Source organism: Halichoeres trimaculatus, unplaced genomic scaffold, assembly GCF_033239565.1.
Source record: "Halichoeres trimaculatus isolate MK-OKI-2021-1 unplaced genomic scaffold, fHalTri1.1 fHalTri1_scaffold_8, whole genome shotgun sequence".
Lineage (NCBI taxonomy): Eukaryota > Metazoa > Chordata > Actinopteri > Labriformes > Labridae > Halichoeres > Halichoeres trimaculatus.
Window position 1 is genome coordinate 23,001,535 of NW_027437186.1, and position 20,056 is coordinate 23,021,590.

A 20,056-nucleotide genomic window follows, 5' to 3' on the forward strand; every position below is an offset into this window, starting at 1 on the left:
ACGTGACTCTCCGGTACTAATGATACAGTTGCTTGTTCATCTGTGGCAACCGGGGCCAGACGTCTGTCAGGTCGAGAGGACAAGGGCAAGCGTGACGGAGTGAAAGAAGACAGAAGCAGCAGCTCGAAGAAAGAAAAGTCAGAGAACTGTCGAGTTCTCAGAGACACCGTCAATCCAACTCGGTCATCAAGAGCAACAAACAGTTCATTTTTTAGAGGGAACAGAAAGAACCGGCACAGTGATGATGATGACCCAGGTGGAGACCACCGTGCACTATGATAACGGCTATGAGGATCAGTACATGATGCAGGAGGATGAGTGGGACAGGGACATGCTACTGGACCCTGCCTGGGAACAACAGCAAAGGAAAGTAAGTCAGAGACACCTCTTAAACTAAATCTGCATTCATGTGCAGAGTGATTGTGGGAAAATGTAAGTATGTTATAAAAAAAATCAACATTTTGTACAGTCTTGGTGGCAAGTGTATAGCTGATATACAAATATTCTATATGTATATATATAAAAATCTTTATCAAGGAATTGTCAGAGTAATGCCAAGTTAACCGCAGTATGAAGCAGAACATCCGGTTGACCCTTTCAAAATAATACACTGGCTGGCAAACAACATAGTACTGTGAAAGTTAACGTAAAAATAGAAAATATGTACATTCTAAATAAAAGCGGTGTTCCCACGAGAGACAAAAAGTTCACTATGCACCTATCTTAATACACCGGCCGTTAATGGTGGTGTAAAATCTTGTTTAGCGTAACAACGTCCAGAAAGTACCTATAAACCCGTTATACGTCTCAACGACTTCCACTGTTTTTTTTTTTTTTTTTTTTTTTTTTTTTTTGTTGATACCAGTAAAGTATCAAACTACTCTAACCATGACGTTACAGCTCAAACTAGCAAGATTGAAAGATGGTTCAAATTTTCCAAAGCTATTAGATATGTTTACACAAAACAAGGATTCGAGGCCTTTGTGGCTCGCGCATTAATTTTCAACGAACTATATTTTTAATCTAAAATGCTTATGAGTTTTTCATTTTAATTGAAGCACCCTTGCATTTCCGTCATGGTGTATGTTTCTAGCTTGACGCAGCCCAGGTTCTGGGCTCTGTGGTGGCAGTCTTGACGGACGGATGTGGTGGGTACCAGCTAACAATAGCTCTACCTTCTAGCGGCTCTCCAGACTGTTGCCTCTCCGCTGATACGCGCGGAATGCGAGCTGTCAACAGATGCTTCTAACACATGATGACGCTCTTGGGATTAGAATGGACGCTACATCTAATTTTAACCTCTGGACCAAAAGGCATTATAGTAGGGTTAATCCAGTGTCCTTGGTTTGGAATTCTTTTGTTTATAGAAACCATGCAGAAATATACCAGAGCAATCTCATCTCAATATAGCCCCGACATCCCGCACTGTCAGTTGGGTTTAGGGCTTTAAAAGTTGGCCTGGGCATTAAACTGCAGCTCTTTGCACAACTGGAGACCATCAACTTTATGACTTTAACCTCCTGTGGCCTCCACAGGGATGACCAAACTGTATATTTTCAGCAACACAGGACGGCAAAACTGCAGTCATGTCTCAAATCCATACACACACCTACATTTCCAAACTATGATTTCATGGGGAAACACTGGTTTAATATTTCTGTTCCCATAAGCCTTTAATCACCATAGACCTCTGTAACTGTAACTGCTCAAACCTTTCTCTACCACACCAGCAGGTTAGTGGTACAGTATTTTGTTCATTGTGATAACTTCTTGTAAACACAAAAGTGTGACTAGATATAGCTCCCAAAAAATGAAAACAAACAAACAAAAAAAAGCCAACTTTAAGTTCCATCAAAGGTGAAAATTTGAAAACAAAGCATGCATGACTACTTAATTTGGAAATAATGTAAAATAAAAGTTTCAGATTAAGTGTGTATCTTCCATCAAATGTAATGGTGCAGTTGATTTACATCAAATACCAGAAGCTATGATGGCTTCTATTCATTGGATATTAATCTCATGATGCTTCTGGATATTTTGGAGCTATTATCTGACACATACATGGTTCATGAAGGACACTATTCAAGCTTTCAGAACCACAGGGTCAAATCTGTGATGAAATCTTGCTGTGTTTCTATAAGTAGTTATGCAGAAGTATAAAATGTAATCACTCATTTAGAGTTAATTTTCATTACAAAACAAGAATGATATAAATGTTTTCTCCATTTATAAGGCTGGGTCAAACTGCATTAGGCTATAGCCTCTGACCCAGCAAGGCCTTATGGGCCATAGCCACTTTATAGAGAGGGTTGGTCCTCCCTGGATGTGATTCATAAATATTTTTAGCTTTAATCGTCACTGGTCAGTTGTGCCTGAGTGGCAAGTGAGAGTGGTGGTGGCTGGAAAGTGGCTGACAGGGTTCTAGCACTATGGCTCAGTCAAAACTTAAGGAATAATAGGCTACAGCTTTAACAAAAAAGACAGCCATTTAATGTCACATAGACACTGAGTGTAGCATGCAGTGGTCTTTGAAATAAGAAAATGTTGCAACTCATCTTTTTAAAATTCTGATTGGATAAAAACAACAACTCCAAACAATTTTTTTTCTGAAATGGCAAGATAGACTCTCAAAAATTAAAAGGCTAGCCAAAAAAAAACCCACCCACCAAAAAATAAATAAAAAAATAAAAGATTAAGTTACTTTAGAGTATAAGGGCCTGAAGATATTTTACTAGTTCAGTCTGAATGTAGCCCATCAGAGTGCTTTTTTTTAAATTTACAGTAGTAGGAGTTTACCCAAAGATACTCTGACAGACCAATCCATTCATCCTGGTGGTTCACCCTTCAAATGATTTAGATTTCTAACTATGTCCCCATCCTGTATCCATTCCTGCCTGTCTTCATACCTCAGCAGAGTAACAAGTGTGACCTGGAAGAGCTGCATTCATGTTCTGTGATAAAGTTGTCGCCTTGCAGCTGTAACCAATCACATCATAAGTGACAAAGAGTGACGTGAAGGGAAAACTTGCTCTGCATCCATGTGACATTTCCGTTCATGTTGACATGGCGGGACGTTTTGACGTTTTCCCTCCTGGCCTCTTATCGTGAGGCACAGCAGAGCAGTCTAAATTTAACGGCTTATATCGGTCGGAATGTGCTCAGCGGTCGGCTCCCAGCTTTCATCTGCACTGTGCTGAGCGCCCGTGAACTCTGCTAGTGGCTATTGAAAGGCTTTATAAAAATAGGAGAAGACAATGATCCTGTCTTAACGTGATTTACAGTATTTCAGTGCCTGGCATAAAGTTAGTTGTCAGTTATAGAAGAAGGAAAAGTTGCAACTTGACACTGATGGGTCACTGAAGGTTAATCTGAAAATGTCACACGGAACATAGAGGTCAACATTTATTTGGTATACTCTTGCTTGTTAAGACGTGTTAAGCTGGTCGCTTTTGCAGTTCTTTTAGGTCTCCTACGGAGATGCACATTATTTTGTGTAAAGAAAAACGAGAACGAACTTTCATATATCATTGTCTTTGTATGGCAAGTGAGTGAAGAAGTGGTTCCCTGACTTCCATAAGGAGACCTTTGCTGTCTGTTTTGGTTGCAGAAATCAGTATGTGGACTGATTAACAGAAAATCCCAAGGATGTCACCTCTATGTGTTAGCAGAGAGCTAACAACAACTAACAACTTATCCCCTCTACAACACAAGCAGAAAGAAGAAACATCACCTTTGTCTGATTTCTTAGATCACTTTTGGATACAGGAACACAATGCCTTCCAAATTACCAATTTGAAGAAAATTACTTTGGAATAGACTACTATAATTGAATTTCAAGGTTTCAGACTCCGTGATTAGCATATAGGCTATGTACTTGTTCTGGGAAGTGCGTGTCAAAAAACAAAAACATGGGTAAAAAGTATGCTCTTTCTAAATCTAAATAAAGCCTTGCATACTTTCTGAAAAAGTATTGTTTATCTTGGGTGAATTCAAAAAATAAAAACAATAGAAATGTAGTGTTTCAAAGCAGCTTAACTAACTTAAGTGAATGCTAGTGACGTTGTATCCTTGCGTTCACTGTTTTGATGGTGGTTTAAAAAGATGGCTAGCATCCCCAGTGGACACATTGACAAGAGGATGCAGATGCAGATGCAGTTCTCTTTACCACCAATAGTGCCGCTTAAATGATTTTCTGATTATGCATAGTACCTTGGTAACCTAAACTCAATAAGTAGGTTTGTTGTGAACGTTTTGTGAGAAATATGGAAAAAAATAACGTAAATGCTCCTTCACATAAAGTATATAATCATTGGTATGCCTGCATTTTATCAAAACCCATGTCACATGACCTGCACCTTCCTTTCCCATCAGACATTCACAGCCTGGTGTAACTCCCACCTGAGGAAAGCTGGCACTCAAATCGATAACATTGAGGAGGACTTCAGAAATGGACTGAAACTCATGCTGCTTCTGGAAGTTATTTCAGGTATGTCAATTCAAAGAAAGCGTTTCTCTTTAAAAAATCTTCATTTTTTTGTTTAAAACTGTGCATAAAAATGTGACATGATGTTCTGTTTGCAGGAGAAAGGTTACCCAAGCCAGACAGAGGGAAGATGCGGTTTCATAAGATTGCTAATGTCAACAAAGCGCTGGACTTCATCACAAGCAAAGGAGTGAAACTGGTCTCCATTGGAGCTGAAGGTAAAAAATACCTTTGGGTGTTCACAAATGCAATTGCAGCCCCAAAGGTTCCTTAGACCATCAGACAAACAGAACTGATTCTTCTGTAGTTCTGAAGTAGACACTCACATAGCTTTATGACCTTTACTTCAGTCACTAGGTGGAGCTCTATAAAATCTATCTTCATATATAATGCTTTTATTCTTTTGATTATGTATAGTGAACTTTAAAACAAAAGTTACTATTGAAGTTAATTATTGGAAATGATTTTAAAAGTTATTTTTCCTTTCAGAGATTGTGGACGGTAACGTTAAGATGACCCTTGGAATGATCTGGACTATCATCCTCCGCTTTGCCATTCAGGACATTTCTGTGGAAGGTGAAATTACAAAGCTTGACATTTTTCTATGACATAGTGTCCACTTACTGTGTACATAAATGTAAATGAGTCTGACAATTTAGACACAGGCTCCATATATAGAAGATATTGTTCTTGTCACAGTGGTTCAACTTTTGGTTCAACTCTCTTCAGCTGTCCTTACCATTAAAGACAAATGCCCCAAAATAAATAAATAAAACATCACAAGTTGGAAGTTTACCACTTAACACCAGCAACATTTAATTCTCCCCTCAGAAACATCTGCTAAGGAGGGTCTTCTTCTGTGGTGTCAGAGAAAGACCGCACCCTACAGGAATGTCAATGTCCAAAACTTCCATGTCAGGTAAGAGGTCCACATAACTTTTTTACTGATATGTCATGCTGCTCGGCTTTAGCGACAGTTTATGTCGTAAAAGATTATCCAAACATTAAGCTTGACTGTGAAGAATAATGTAAAGTCTGGACTCCAGCTGTCATTGCGGTTAGCCTGTTTCCTCTTTGACCTGACATGTTGGTTCTCTTTGCTCATTGGCCGGTGTAGCTGGAAGGATGGCCTGGCCTTCTGCGCCCTGATTCATAGACACAGACCTGACCTCCTCGACTACTCTAAACTCAACAAGGTGTCGTGTGGTTTCACTTGTAACCAGGATGCCGTGTTTATCACTAACAGAGTGATTTCCACAAAAATTAACACTGATGATGTCATCAAAATAAACAGAGGAGGAAAGACAGACAAAGCAAGATCTCAGATAAAGGCTGGCTTAATGATAAGCTGTGAAACTTTGCTGATATCTACAGCTGGATGTTTTTCTGAACTATTATGGTACTTTCAAGTATGTGATCTTTTAAAGGGAACACACTTTTTGTTCACAGTGTAATAGTCTGGGTTGATTTCAGGTGAATGTTTGGTGTAGATAAACAGTGTATGACTGTATGACTGTTTGAGACAATTCTATGGTTGTTTCTTCCCTCAAGCAGAATTAGATTAGTCTCACATCACGCCTCATTATTTCTAACCAAAGCTGTGACTTGGCCCACAGTTTCAGCATAAGTAGCGTAAAAAGGAGTGTTGCTTCATTTTTTAGGTCTGTTTATATTTTTGCACCTTTCTGTGCCCATTATAAAATTGGATTACACAGTGCAGGTTTGTTGCCTGGTGTGTATTAGGAAAAACCTGAAGTGATAAATATGCAAACCCAGGGACATCTGCGTTTAAAGTAAGACGAATGATACCCTAGCACACCGGTGTATTTGCTTCTTCAGCTCACTTATTTTTGAATGCTCATTTAAATATTGTTTTTTTTGTGGATGTCAGGTTTTTTGTACAAACAGGTGAGGGCCTCAGTGAGCCGTGGTGCTTATTATTTCAGTTAGATAGCACAAGTGACAACCTTTATGCTTTTTTAGAGCAACGATAACCTACACATAATGCACCCTTTCCATTCTAAAGGAGACAGTCTAATTTGGGATTTCTCGTCTCACTGTGGTTACTTCTGAGGAGTGACGTTTCATTTGTTTTGGAAACAGAAGAATGACTCCCCGTCCTGACTTGGAGTTGACCCTGAATAGGCACAGAAACACGAGCTGAGTCCCCGCAGAGCTCAGGCTTAAGCTTTGCTGCTGCTATTGTCACGTAGTGTTCCCCGTTTAGAGACTCCCAGGCTCAAAAAAACTGTGAAGATGTCCATGATGAAACGATTTCCACGTTTAGAAAGGGGGACTCAAAAGAATAATAAAGAAGATGAGCTAACCAACACATGGTCCACCATCAGAAGTCGATCAACCGGAAGATTCAAAGGCACAGTTTATTCCTTTGATCTGCTTTTTCTCACTCTTTCAATCTATCTGACACACATATTCACACATCCAGTCACACCTCCACTTCTCAGTTCTGCTTATGCTGCCAAGAGACAGATTCACAGTGAGCCAGTCAGCTGTTGAGTCTGGCTCCAGGTGAGCGCATTTGTTAAGCTTGCTGAGACACAGCCTGCTCAGACAGATCTGGTCAGAGGGTGCACACACACTCACATACACACACAGGCCTTGGGGTATCCTTCTATCCATCCATCCCTCCATCCCGTCATCAATTTACCACCCTATTCATCCACGTCTCTGTCCTGCTCCTGCTCTGGATCTGTGAGCAGCTGGCCCTGTCATGTAGTGAATCCCCGCCCCTCCCTCCGCTGCTATGGAACAGCGGTACAGAGAGAGACAATTGCAAAGGCAGCAGCATGATAGCATGATCCCTTTACCCCACTGTCCTCACTCACCTCACTGACTGTCCCATTAGCAGGGGGAGACTTCACTGTCAGCTGTTGGCTTAATGCACCACTCCCTCTCTGTTAAACCCCCCCTTCAGGAAAGCTAATTTTTTAAAAGTTCTTTTCAAAACATGTGCATATCTGACATTTTATTTTATAAGGGTGGGGTTTTGCAAGTGAAACTTAACAGAAATCTAATAAGTCAGGTTTGTTGAGAAAGTTTCATCACTGCAATGTGACAGGCTTAAAGATGGATTACTCAATTTGATAGATGTAAGAGCTGTACACTTTTGAGTATCTTATTTGTATAAAATCAGAATCAGAAATTTAACTTATTTAAACAGTTTCAAAATAAAAGTGACTTAGCCAATTTGACAGATTTCCCAGGACTCATATAAATGTGAACATCAACATGTAAAGCTTCCAATAGACACCCCTCACTGTATGAAATCAGTGTTGGGTTTTAATGCAGCAGCTCTCTCAGAAATAAATGTAAAGTGAGTAGGTGATCAGGGAGTATGATGTGTCCACCATAGCATGGAGGTCAGCGTGGTGGCATTTTAAGTCCAACATTGCTGCTCAGTGATGTAGAATTGTGTTTCTGTATTTAGGATGATCCTCTGGGGAACTTGAACCTGGCTTTTGACATAGCTGAGAAACACCTGGACATTCCCAAAATGCTGGATGCAGAAGGTAATTTTTTATGGAATAGACGCCCTTTTTTTAACTCCCCTATGTTTTTATGAGAATAATTTATCCATTTCAGGTGTCACATCAGATTTTAAGAACAGCTAAAGTGACTGCACAAATGTTTCTCCTTTTCTCCTCCAGAGGGATTTGACGCATTTAGATTTTTGTACTATCCTCATTGTCTTTCCGTAACCTTTCTTCTCTCTCAATGCAACAGATATCATCAACACCCCCAAACCTGACGAGAGGGCTATCATGACCTATGTGTCCTGCTTTTATCACGCTTTTGCGGGAGCAGAGCAGGTAGCCTAACCAAAACTATTTCCTTCCTGTTTCAGAGTTGGACATCCTTAGTAGTCATTTTTATTTTGAGCAGAGTCAAGTTCACAAACAAGAGTTAAACTCTGACAGCATGACAGACAAATTGATTATGAGATATCAGCAGTAGCATGACCCACTGTGTTACTCTGTCTGTGAAATTATGTGCCTTTTTGATCTGTGGCTTCAGGCTGAGACAGCTGCCAACAGGATCTGTAAGGTGCTTGGTGTAAACCAGGAGAATGAGAAAATGATGGAGGAGTATGAGAGACTTGCCAGTGAGGTAAGCAGAAATATGCTGAAGGCTCTCTTCTTGTGAAACGATGGTACTTTGTGTTATAAAACCTTTGATGTTTCAAAGCAAAATTGAGTTAACCTTATTGTGTAAATGTTTGTACAGTACAAAAGATATAAAACTTTGTTCTCTGACTCTAACATGATGAAAGACGTTCAAAGCAGAAGCACAGACACTTTCCTTCACCCACTCATGTACCCCACTGCTGCGACGAGCTAAGATCCATCTGCTCAAAAATTAATAATTCATCACAGTCTTCCTGACACTGTTATCTTTGCATAGAGGAACTTTTGCTTTCTATTCCTTCCCATGTTATCCTTGTGTTTGCCAGCTGCTGGAGTGGATCCGCCGGACCACTCCCTGGCTGGAAAACCGCACCCCGGAGAAGACTATGGCGGAGATGCAACGAAAGCTGGAGGACTTCAGGGACTACAGGCGCCAGCACAAGCCCCCCAAGGTGCAGGAGAAGTGCCAGCTGGAAATTAACTTCAACACTCTGCAGACCAAGTTGCGCATCAGCAATCGACCCGCCTTCATGCCCTCTGAGGGGAAGATGGTGTCTGTAAGTGGCGATGTGGAATTCTCCCTCTGCTTGTTAGCGTGCAGGATAAGTTTCATGACAAAGGCAAATCTTACAGAACTGACTAAGAATCAAAGGTTCTAACTGTCTAACAGTCGATATGGATTCATTAAACTTTTCTGCTACTTACTTTCCTACTCTGCTTTCAATCTCCTGGATTTTACGCTCATTTACCTTATTATTTTGCACACCTATATTTTTAGACTATGCAGAAATATTCCATGATCTCCTTTGTTACTCATAATTTGTACTAAGATACTGCAGCAGTCTAACTCATAGATATCCATTGGGATTGAATAATTTCATGTCTTATATTTTCTCCTCTTTATTTTTCCTTATAAATTAAAACATCTTTTTCCATGTGCACACAGGACATAGCAAGTGCATGGCAGGGCCTTGAGCAGGCAGAGAAAGGCTATGAGGAGTGGCTCCTGACTGAGATACGCAGGCTGGAGAGGTTAGACCACCTGGCTGAGAAGTTCCGTCAGAAAGCCACCAATCACGAGAACTGGGCCAGTGGTCAGTTATAGTTTTGTTGTTGATGTGTTTATCATGACTTGTTAGCTCATTATTTATGGTCAGGCATCTGTGTTTCAGCTTAAAGTGTTTCTCTTAATCATTTAGGGATTTTAAAACTCTTAGTTAAGACTTTCTAATTTGATATGATTGAAGGTTTTTGAACCAGTCCAACATAGTCAACATGAAGCAGACTGTGTAGTGACCAAATATGGCATTGTTAATCGTGTGTCTGTTCCTCTCTCTGACCTCTAACCTCTGGCTGTCTCTGCATGTGCTTGATTTCCAGGCAAAGAACTGATGCTGTCCCAGAAGGACTATGAAACAGCCACCCTGACAGAAATCAGAGCATTGCTTCGAAAACACGAGGCCTTCGAGAGCGACTTGGCAGCTCACCAGGACAGAGTGGAGCAGATTGCAGCTATTGCTCAGGAGCTAAAGTACGCACTCCCTTGGCAGACATTTGCATGTGTCATGTGCCGCGGAGGCCCAGAAGAGTGTTTTTATACCTGCCAAAACCAGGCAGAGAGGAGAGGAGAATCTTGTGGAGAAATCAATTAAAACAGTCTGCTTCTTTTTTGTTGTATTAAATCAGTTTAGTTTGAAATGCAAGCAAAAAATCCCATGCAGGGGAGCAAAAGTGAAAGTGCATAAAGCAATTCCATGAAAAGTCCCATTTGTCTAAATTGAATCTCTTTCAAAACGTCTTCCCCCTGCTTTCTTGGCTCTCAATACAAAACTGAAGGATGTGGTTTACCGGCATGCTGAAGTTCAATCACTAGTCAATGACGAACACCTGTGCCAATCAGGAGCACCTGCTGGGTGTTGCCTCCATAGTGTGATTGGCTGCATAGGTTCTCCTGCTTCATATTTAACCTAGACTCTGAGAGAAGAAGATATCATTTCAGCTGAGAAGCAAAATGGCCTCTCTATTACCTATAAGGTATGTTATATGTCAAATATTTTAGTATGCTTTTACAGTTTGTGTGTGATATTCTTTTAACCAAAGTTTTAACCCTGCTGCTTTTGTCTTTCAGTCTGTTGCTCCTTGTTGCACTTTTAAGCTGGAATGTCTACTGCTTTCCTGCCATGAGAGGTAATAGTAACCATTTTAAAATCATAATTTTTGCTGGAATATAATTTTATCACATTCTGCTTGCTAATTTTTTACCATTTTTCTCCCCACCTAGGCTTGAGCCAGAAAGAATCTGGTGAGGGGAGTAAAAATGTTGCGGCACCTCGTGCCCTCCACTATAGCTCACCCCAGAATGCTCCTGCTCAGCCTGCTGTTGTGAACAGCCCTGCCTCGTATGTGCAAAAACCACCAACAGCAATTAGCGCTGCAATCTCCACCCCAACAATGCACAATGCTGCTCCTACTGGGGCTAATACTGGAAGGTCTTCTGCTCATGCTGTGGCTCAGCCCCTGCTTTCCCCAAGAATTGCTTCCTCTCAGCCATCCTACCATGGAGGGGACCTTGACAACTACGTAGGAAGATATGAGCATGGAGCCTCAGGCCGTCAGACAGAGCAGCTGGGCAATCAAGCTGCTCCTTCAGGACCCAATTACCAAGGTGGCGATCTTGACAACTACGTAGGAAGATATGAGCATGGCGCCTCGGGCCGTCAAACAGAGGAACTAGGTCATCTTTCAACTCCTTCTGGACCCCACTACCAGGGTGGTGATCTTGACAACTATGTTGGAAGGTATGAGCATGGCGCCTCAGGCCGTCAAACAGAGGAGCTTGGCCATCACTCTGCTCCTTCAGGACCTGTTTACCAAGGTGGTGATCTTGACAACTATGTAGGAAGGTATGAGCATGGTGCCTCGGGGCGTCAAACAGAGGAACTGGGTCATCTTTCAACTCCTTCTGGACCCCACTACCAGGGTGGTGATCTTGACAACTACTTGGGAAGATATGAACATGGTGGTTCTGAACGAGAGACTAAAGAACTGGGTCATCAGTCAACCCCTTCAGGACCAGCGTACCAAGGTGGTGACCTGGACAACTATGCGGGAAGATATGAGCATGGTGGATCTGAGAAGGAAACTGAAGAGCTGGGCCATCAAGCCACTCCGAGGGGACCCCACTACCAAGGTGGTGATCTTGACAACTATGAGGGACGCTTTGAGCATGGAGGGTCTCAGAGAGAAACTGAAGAACTAGGTCATCAGTCAACCCCTTCAGGACCAGCATACCAAGGTGGTGACCTCGACAACTACGAGGGACGCTTTGAGCATGGAGGATCTGAGAGAGAAACTGAAGAACTAGGTCATCAGTCAACCCCTTCAGGACCAGTGTACCAAGGTGGTGACCTGGACAACTATGAGGGAAGATTTGAGCATGGAGGGTCTGAGAAGGAAACTGAAGAGCTGGGCCATCAAGCCACTCCGAGGGGACCCCACTACCAGGGTGGTGATCTTGACAACTATGAGGGACGCTTTGAGCATGGAGGCTCTGAGAGGGAAACTGAAGAACTGGGTCATCAGTCAACCCCTTCAGGACCAGTCTACCAGGGTGGTGACCTAGACAACTATGAAGGAAGGTATGAGCATGGTGGGTCTGAGAAGGAAACTGAAGAGCTGGGCCATCAAGCTACTCCAAGGGGACCTCACTACCAGGGTGGTGATCTTGACAACTATGAGGGGCGCTTTGAGCATGGAGGCTCTGAGAGGGAAACTGAAGAACTGGGTCATCAGTCAACTCCAACTGGACCAGTCTACCAAGGTGGTGACCTCGACAACTATGAAGGCCGCTTTGAGCATGGAGGCTCTGAGAAGGAAACTGAGGAGCTGGGTCATCAAGCCACTCCTAGAGGACCTCACTACCAGGGTGGTGATCTTGACAACTATGAGGGACGCTTTGAGCATGGAGGCTCTGAGAGGGAAACTGAAGAACTGGGTCATCAGTCAACTCCAACTGGACCAGTCTACCAAGGTGGTGACCTCGACAACTATGAAGGCCGCTTTGAACATGGTGGTTCTGAGAAGGAAACTGAAGAACTGGGTCATCAGTCAACTCCAACTGGACCAGTCTACCAAGGTGGTGACCTCGACAACTATGAAGGCCGCTTTGAGCATGGAGGCTCTGAGAGAGAAACTGAGGAGCTTGGCCATCAATCAACTCCAACTGGACCAGTTTACCAGGGCGGTGATCTGGACAACTACGAGGGACGCTTTGAGCATGGAGGCTCTGAGAGGGAAACTGAAGAACTGGGTCATCAGTCAACTCCAACTGGACCAGTCTACCAAGGTGGTGACCTCGACAACTATGAAGGGCGCTTTGAGCATGGAGGGTCTGAGCAGGAAACTGAGGAGCTGGGCCATCAAGCTACTCCTAGAGGACCTCATTACCAGGGTGGTGATCTTGACAACTATGAGGGACGCTTTGAGCATGGTGGCTCAGAACAAGAAACTGAGGAGCTTGGCCATCAATCAACTCCAACTGGACCAGTCTACCAGGGTGGTGATCTTGATAACTATGAAGGCCGCTTTGAACATGGCGGGTCTGAGCAGGAAACTGAGGAGCTGGGTCATCATTCAACCCCTTCAGGACCTGTTTACCAGGGTGGTGACTTAAGTCATTATGAAGCTGTGCTTGAGCATGGATCAGGAGAGAGGGAAACAGAAGATTTTGGCCACATGATTCAGCAGTCTGCCCGGTATCAACAAGGACCTGAGCTAATTTATCCTGGTAATGCCAACCTTGGAACTGGTATGTCAACTGTAATAACATCTGGAGGCCCTGAGCAGCTAGTTTCATCATCAGACCTACCAATTCTGAGACCAGACCAGTTCTTCCTCTTCCTGACTGGCCAGCTTCCTCCTGGTACGGTCTCTCACTACCAATCAGGCTTTGAAGTTGGTAAAGACCAATTGGATCAAGTCCATTATGAGAGGTACCACATCCCCCTGGTTGAATACGAACCCATACCAATTGTTCAACAAGAACCTGTAATCCAAGAGCCCACAAAGACCAAAGGAGTTGCCAATGATCAGGTGTTTCAGAGGCCCCAGGACAAGAAAATTTAAGCAGGATCAAGTTTGGGAACCAACTTGAGGATCTGGGTAAAGGCGGCTGTACCCATGCAGTTTACTCACGTTAAGTTGTTCAAGTTGCTTGTTCTGAAATTTAAATAAAATGTGAAAAATGAAGCTGTTGTGATGGTTTTATCTTTGGTATGCAGTGGTTATGACTTTGAAGTTTATAGGGACAGTATTTTAAACTGTCAACATTTCTGCTGTTTAGCAGTCCTAACCTTGAAGTTTTTTTTTTTTTTCCAACCACAGTTGAAGTCAAAAAGGCATTTGCACAAAAAACAGAATTACACTATTTGCCTCTGGCACAAACTGATATATGGTTTTAAATTTACCAGTCTTTGGAACTTTAAAATTATTTTGGGCTAGTGTACCTTTTTAAAGTGTAAAATATTGTGGAAATTCTAATTAAGAAACTCCTACATCAAGTTAAGTTGCTTTCTACTTCTATCCAGCTAATTTACCTTAAAGTCTCAAGACAACTTGATTTACATTCCTGAATTGATTTTTTTATTTATTTTTTGTTCTCCTATAGTGAGTTGGACTACCATGATGTAGCTGCTGTGAACCAACGCTGCCAGAGCATCTGTGACCTGTGGGACAAGCTGGGTACCCTGACCCAGAAGCGGAGGGAGTCACTGGAGGTGAAAGCAACATTCAAATATCCTTCTGAAATTGGACTTTAATTTACAGCAGACTAATCATTATACCCATTTGAGCTGTTGAAACTTGCAGGATCAGTTTTTCTCCCTTTTCATAGGGCTTTGGGTTACTTTCCACAAGAGTGTGCTAATGTTCCACATTGGACCACAGTAGATGCAGGATGAAGTCACAGCAAAGACAAACTTAATCAAAATGTCAGTGTAAGCACATTTGAGTGTCTGTCACTGATTTTTGAGCAGCGAGGACACAAGTGATTAATGAGGAGGAATTATTGAATCCCCCTTTTAAAATCTGTGACCCAGATAGAATGGTAAAACAGGAAGGGTGAAAGGGGTAAAGGAGAGAAGAGTCCTGTGTAGAGTGACTGGCTGAATGCCCACCAGCCACTTCCTCTGATCCATGCTGCCTATTCCAGACCTGCAAATGTGTGAGGGCCTGGGAAAAGAGCCAAGGATTAAGTCTGAATGACTGGGACAGAGGTCTGTGTTCTGTCTATCTTCCACTCCCTGATGTCCCCTGCTGAGGTGGAGTGACTCTGCTGGGTACAACCAAGCCAGGGTTGAGGGTTAACAAGGCCACACCAATGTTATTCAGCCTGGGATTAGTTCTTAAAAACAGGTGGTGGGATGTTTGAGATATATGAATATGAAGAGTCCTTTACAGTTCAGGGAAAAAGTATGCTAAGTTTCTCAGGATTGAAAAATGCACGACAAATATGATATCTTGTGCTCCTCTCAGCGGACAGAAAAGTTGCTGGAGACTATTGATCAGTTGTTCCTGGAGTTTGCAAAGAGGTCTGCTCCTTTCAACAATTGGATGGAAGGAGCCATGGAAGATTTGCAGGACATGTTCATAGTGCATACTACCGATGAAGTCCAGGTAAGTTCGATTACAGTCCTCTCACGTACTTATTACAAATTCTAACCTCATTTCACAGCATTTCTGAAGTTAAGAAGCCCTGTTAGGATTAACCCTGCTTCCAATTTCCCTTTGATTCTTCGATTTTTGATATTACATAGAGAGCAGTATTTGCAGGTGACATTTGAAAGAAAGAAGCATAAAACCTTATCACTCCTGACAAGTTTTTAAATTTTAATAACATTTCAGGACTTCCCCTTTCCCCTTCCAGAGTCTAATCTCAGCTCATGAGCAGTTCAAAGCAACTCTACCTGAGGCAGACGCAGAGAGACAGGCCATCTTGGGAATCCAAAATGAGGTGCTGAAAATTTCCCAGAGCTACGGGATCAAGGCCGACATTACCAACCCTTACAGCACCCTCACAATTGAAGAGCTCCTCAACAAGTGGGAAAATGTAACTAAAAACTCATTCATCAAATTCATGCAGACACATTGGCATTACTTTGATAAAAGCAGTCAATGTGAATACGAATCAGTACCCAATGAGAATGTAGAATTTACAGTGTAATTTAATCTACTACAAGTAAATGACTGTAGTTACAAATAAGCTCTTTATGTGTGTGTGTGTTTTCTAGGTGAAGAAACTGGTTCCTCAGAGAGATGGTGCCCTCCAGGAAGAGATGGCTCGTCAGCATGCCAACGAAAGGCTGAGGCGGCAGTTTGCTGCCCAGGCTAATCTCATCGGCCCCTGGATACAGACCAGGATGGAGGTTAGACACGCAGGCAGGCCTAATGAGCAATATGGCAGCTTCTCTATCTCATCAAATGAAAACTGAAAGTGGGGGATAATTATGTTCAAATGCAATGCGTATAAGGGAGGTACAATGATGATGGCTTTCCTTATAATAAGTGAATAATGCAAAAGATAACCATAGTACATTGTGCATATTTTTTAGGCAAATGACTCATTGCAGGCATGGCATTGTTTGACTGTAACCCAACCACATATCTAGTTAACCGCTTTTATCCTAACAGGAAATCGGACGCTGCTCCCTGGAGATCGGGGGCACCTTGGAGGACCAGATGACCCAGCTGAAGCAAGTTGAACATGTCATTGTTGCTTACAAGCCCAACATTGACAAGCTGGAGGGAGACCACCAGCTCATCCAAGAGTCGCTGGTGTTTGATAATAAACATACCAACTACACCATGGAGGTACTAAGACAATGCTCATGTTTGGACACACATTCAAAGCTTTTGAACTAAATACAATGCTCATTACTTGTGATTCTCTGTTCAATTTATTTTTTATTTGTTTTATATTTTGTCTGTCTTCACTGTCAACACATCAACAGCACATCCGTGTCGGCTGGGAGCTGCTCCTCACAACCATCGCCCGCACCATCAACGAGATTGAGACCCAGATCCTGACCCGTGACGCCAAAGGAATCAGCCAGCAGCAGATGAACGAATTCAGATCCTCTTTCAACCACTTTGACAGGGTACAGCTTGACACCCCCCTCCCATAACTGAGCTCTTTCATCCTGATCTCTGTGTCTCAGGGTAATAAGCAGCAGAGCAGAGGTACAGTTGTGGTGTTGTATTTAGAGATGGCATGGTGACCTACATGTCCCCCTTATAGAAGAGCTTTTACCAGACCCAGGAGCACTGTGCAGTCACTGAACTTTAACCTGAAGTGATTTCCTTGTGGAGGGATGGAGTAAAATTTCAACAATTTTACTCCTTTGGCCTTTGCAGATAACCACACATAGTGTATTATTAGCTGTAGCTGCTTTCCTGCTGCTAAAAAATTGGCTGTATTTAGTTTCATTTTTGGGTCTCACACTGCATCTCGCAGGGAATGGCTTTTTTTACATTTGTAGGAATTACCCATAGGGACTGTATTCACCATGCCAGGGTAACAGCAACACACCAGCCACATTCATACACCTTTGCATAAGTGAAAACATGGTGCTGTCTATTCATATTCCATATAAAGAACACTAATGTACTCAACTTTTATGTGCACAATATAAGTCTGTTTATGCAAGTTAGTTGAATATAACTGAGTCACTACTTTTAATGAGTTTTTAAGCTCTCATATCTCCTTTAATATGACTCCAACTTATCACAATGCTAAATCACAGCAAAGCTGATTAAAGATTAAAAGCTGGAAGCATTCATCCAGAGTTATGTATCTTATTATAGTTCAAAACATTCCATCGTCAAAGTCAGATCTTGGTAATCTTTGAAAACATGTCTCTAATCTTAAAACCTGACAGCAGTAGTTTGACAGTATGTAGTGCTTTACTTTTGTGAGTTAGCTTGTGCTCCTGTTATGCTTCATTCATAATCTCTCCCGACTTCTGTCTCCTTTCTCTTCCTTCTCTGTTTGTTGAACCCCAAATCTGGCCTCTGACTTTAGAAGAAAAATGGAGCCATGGAGACTGATGACTTCAGAGCCTGCCTCATCTCCATGGGTTATGACTTGGTATGGTAATCCTTAAGTGGTTGGGTTGTTGGCATGACCTTATCAGTTGCTCTGTAACATTTTGAATATGCAATACAATCCTTTCTCATTCTCCATTTCTCAGGGCGAGGTGGAGTTTGCCCGCATAATGATGCTTGTGGACCCCAATGCGACTGGAAACGTCTCTTTTCAGTCTTTCATTGACTTTATGACCAGAGAGACAGCTGACACAGACACTGCAGAACAGGTTGTGGCATCCTTCCGAATCCTGGCAGCTGACAAGGTATATAAGTGTGTTTCAGTGGGTGTGTAGTTTGTTTTTAGCTGGGTTACTGGCAAATGTATTTGATGTTTTTAGGCAACTTTAACAATTTCCAAGCATTTCCATAAATAAGAAGGATAAAGGTATGAATCTAATTGGAAACATGTTTAACCTGCATTGTCTGTGTGCCACTACAGCCCTATATACTAGTGGAGGAGCTGAGGAGAGAACTTCCCCCTGAACAAGCAGAGTACTGCATCTCGAGGATGCCGCCGGCTGGCTCTGGAGCACCACCTGGTGCATTGGACTACACTGCCTTCTCCACCGCCCTCTATGGAGAGAGTGACCTTTAACCCACTTGACTTGCCAACTTCATTTACTGACCATTTATCTAACCATCCCCTGTCCGTCCCAGCCTTTGATCTACTCATGATTTAAGGAATCCAAAAGAAAGTTGGATTTAATATGTTTAATAAAATGTGTTATGAACCATACTAGTTTTTTGTTTCTTTGTTTTGAAAAACATTACACTGTCCATGATCATGCTGAGCACAGTCATGTCATGTATCTTAGTATCCTTTTGGTGCCTGTTGGAAAATAAAATTCCCCCGAATGAGTAGAAGTTGTCATCATCAAATTATATGAGCAATAATGCATTGTATATTTTATCCTGTGTTATATTGTGTGCAGGAAAAATGCTGTGTGAAAACATGAAATTAATTTCACATACATGCTGATTTTGGTGCCACAAAATTTCACAGTTTGTGGACATGATTCAGCCCAAAATATACTGGCTATGCACACGTCCATAACACATGATGCAAACTGGATGCAAATGACTTTCTGTTATGTAACACTCAAACGATGCTAAATCAGACATTTTGTGTTCTTAATTTCACATTCAGTGGCAGCTTGTGAACCATGCAAGAGTGCTATAACACTGTGGAAGTTATCAAAGTAATGTGTTTTTCTGTGAAAAGGATAAACAGCCATTTCACACACTTGGCACTATGGCACACTATTATTTTAACACTCATACAGATGATTCCCTTCAAACAAGGCTTAATTTTACTGCAATGAGTGCACGGTACCCAATAAAGCACTAATACCTCAAGGTGCAAGAAATATCTGTTTTGATGAAAGCTTGGTTTCTTTTCTCTTTTTTTTTGAATAAAAAAATGATACTCAGGCAGTACTGTCATCTTGAAGAAATTTGCAATTTGCCTTGTTATAGATGAATTCAAAGAGTAACACTTTGTATTTGAGGGTATTGGATTAATTAAATAAACTTTGTGACCTGTTCAAACATTTAGTTGAAACTGGAAATCAACGCTTGGTCTTTTTATTTTGTCATATAGTTAAAATTATTTATTTATTTATTTATTTATTTATTTTTTTAACACAAACTCATGTGCAGACTTGTAGAAACAGGTGATATCAGTTGAGTATGTAATCTTCATTTTCACTTGTTTTATACTGCTGGGAATGTCTCCTTCACCTGTGAGTTTGAGTAGGAACTTTGAATGAGGTTTTCAACATAGTCTTTTACAATCCCACAATTGGGAAAGGCTATCAAAATCCACAACCTCCTGTACAGCACTATTCTACTGAAATAAAGTAAATGGCATACTTTTTAGGTATTGAAATTGTGTAAAACTAAGAGATACGTTTATGATCTAGATTTGATAAAATTTGTGTGAAAATCTGAATATATCCTGTCAGGGGCAATTTTAGAATCAGACTTTTAGGGGTGCTCAGCTCCTTGAAAGGTTTCTTGCAAAAGTTCAAACCTACTTTTTAAAGGCACTCATTCACTTCACGTGAATGAGTGCCTTAATGAATATGAATATGAAAAGTCCCGTCAAATTTCAATAGTTACCAAATTATTTGTTTTACACTACCACAACAAAGTAAATAACGTTTTTTTGTGCATGGTTTAGGTAAAATGACCTTCTCAATTTAAATAAGTATTAAGTGTCTACAGATTATTTAAATTCTAAATAATTATATAAAATTCTTTATCTGCTGAATAAATAATAAGGTTG

The 20,056-nt window shown here is 41.6% G+C and overlaps 2 protein-coding genes across 2 annotated transcripts; both read left to right on the plus strand.

The window, feature by feature from the left end:
• Positions 1-46: 46 nt before the first annotated feature.
• Positions 47-19,056, plus strand: actn2b (actinin, alpha 2b). The gene is made up of 21 exons (XM_074676186.1): positions 47-370; positions 4,372-4,486; positions 4,582-4,701; positions 4,973-5,059; positions 5,315-5,402; positions 5,601-5,679; positions 7,932-8,013; positions 8,228-8,313; positions 8,519-8,611; positions 8,955-9,185; positions 9,575-9,722; positions 10,009-10,159; positions 14,294-14,402; positions 15,160-15,300; positions 15,551-15,733; positions 15,915-16,049; positions 16,315-16,494; positions 16,635-16,781; positions 17,705-17,770; positions 17,874-18,032; positions 18,209-19,056. Exons 1-21 carry the CDS (start codon positions 242-244, stop codon positions 18,362-18,364), a joined length of 2,685 nt encoding a protein of 894 aa, XP_074532287.1. The 5' UTR covers positions 47-241; the 3' UTR covers positions 18,365-19,056.
• LOC141795354 (uncharacterized) lies at positions 10,575-13,875 on the plus strand. The gene is made up of 3 exons (XM_074676197.1): positions 10,575-10,662; positions 10,757-10,815; positions 10,910-13,875. The coding sequence occupies exons 1-3, from the start codon at positions 10,640-10,642 to the stop codon at positions 13,750-13,752; spliced, it is 2,925 nt and encodes a 974-aa protein (XP_074532298.1). The 5' UTR covers positions 10,575-10,639; the 3' UTR covers positions 13,753-13,875.
• Positions 19,057-20,056: the final 1,000 nt, after the last annotated feature.

What these genes read in the sequence shown, in the direction of transcription:
- LOC141795354 (XM_074676197.1), top strand. Translation starts at nt 10,640, where the DNA reads ATGGCCTCTCTATTACCTATAAG. An exon ending in GCCTCTCTATTACCTATAAG is followed by an intron (nt 10,663 to 10,756) that starts GTATGTTATATG and finishes TTTGTCTTTCAG; the next exon opens with TCTGTTGCTCCTTGTTGCAC. An exon ending in CTGCTTTCCTGCCATGAGAG is followed by an intron (nt 10,816 to 10,909) that starts GTAATAGTAACC and finishes CTCCCCACCTAG; the next exon opens with GCTTGAGCCAGAAAGAATCT.
- actn2b (XM_074676186.1), top strand. Translation starts at nt 242, where the DNA reads ATGATGATGACCCAGGTGGAGACCACCGTGCACTATGATAACGGCTAT. An exon ending in ACTACTCTAAACTCAACAAG is followed by an intron (nt 5,680 to 7,931) that starts GTGTCGTGTGGT and finishes TTCTGTATTTAG; the next exon opens with GATGATCCTCTGGGGAACTT. An exon ending in TCACGAGAACTGGGCCAGTG is followed by an intron (nt 9,723 to 10,008) that starts GTCAGTTATAGT and finishes CTTGATTTCCAG; the next exon opens with GCAAAGAACTGATGCTGTCC.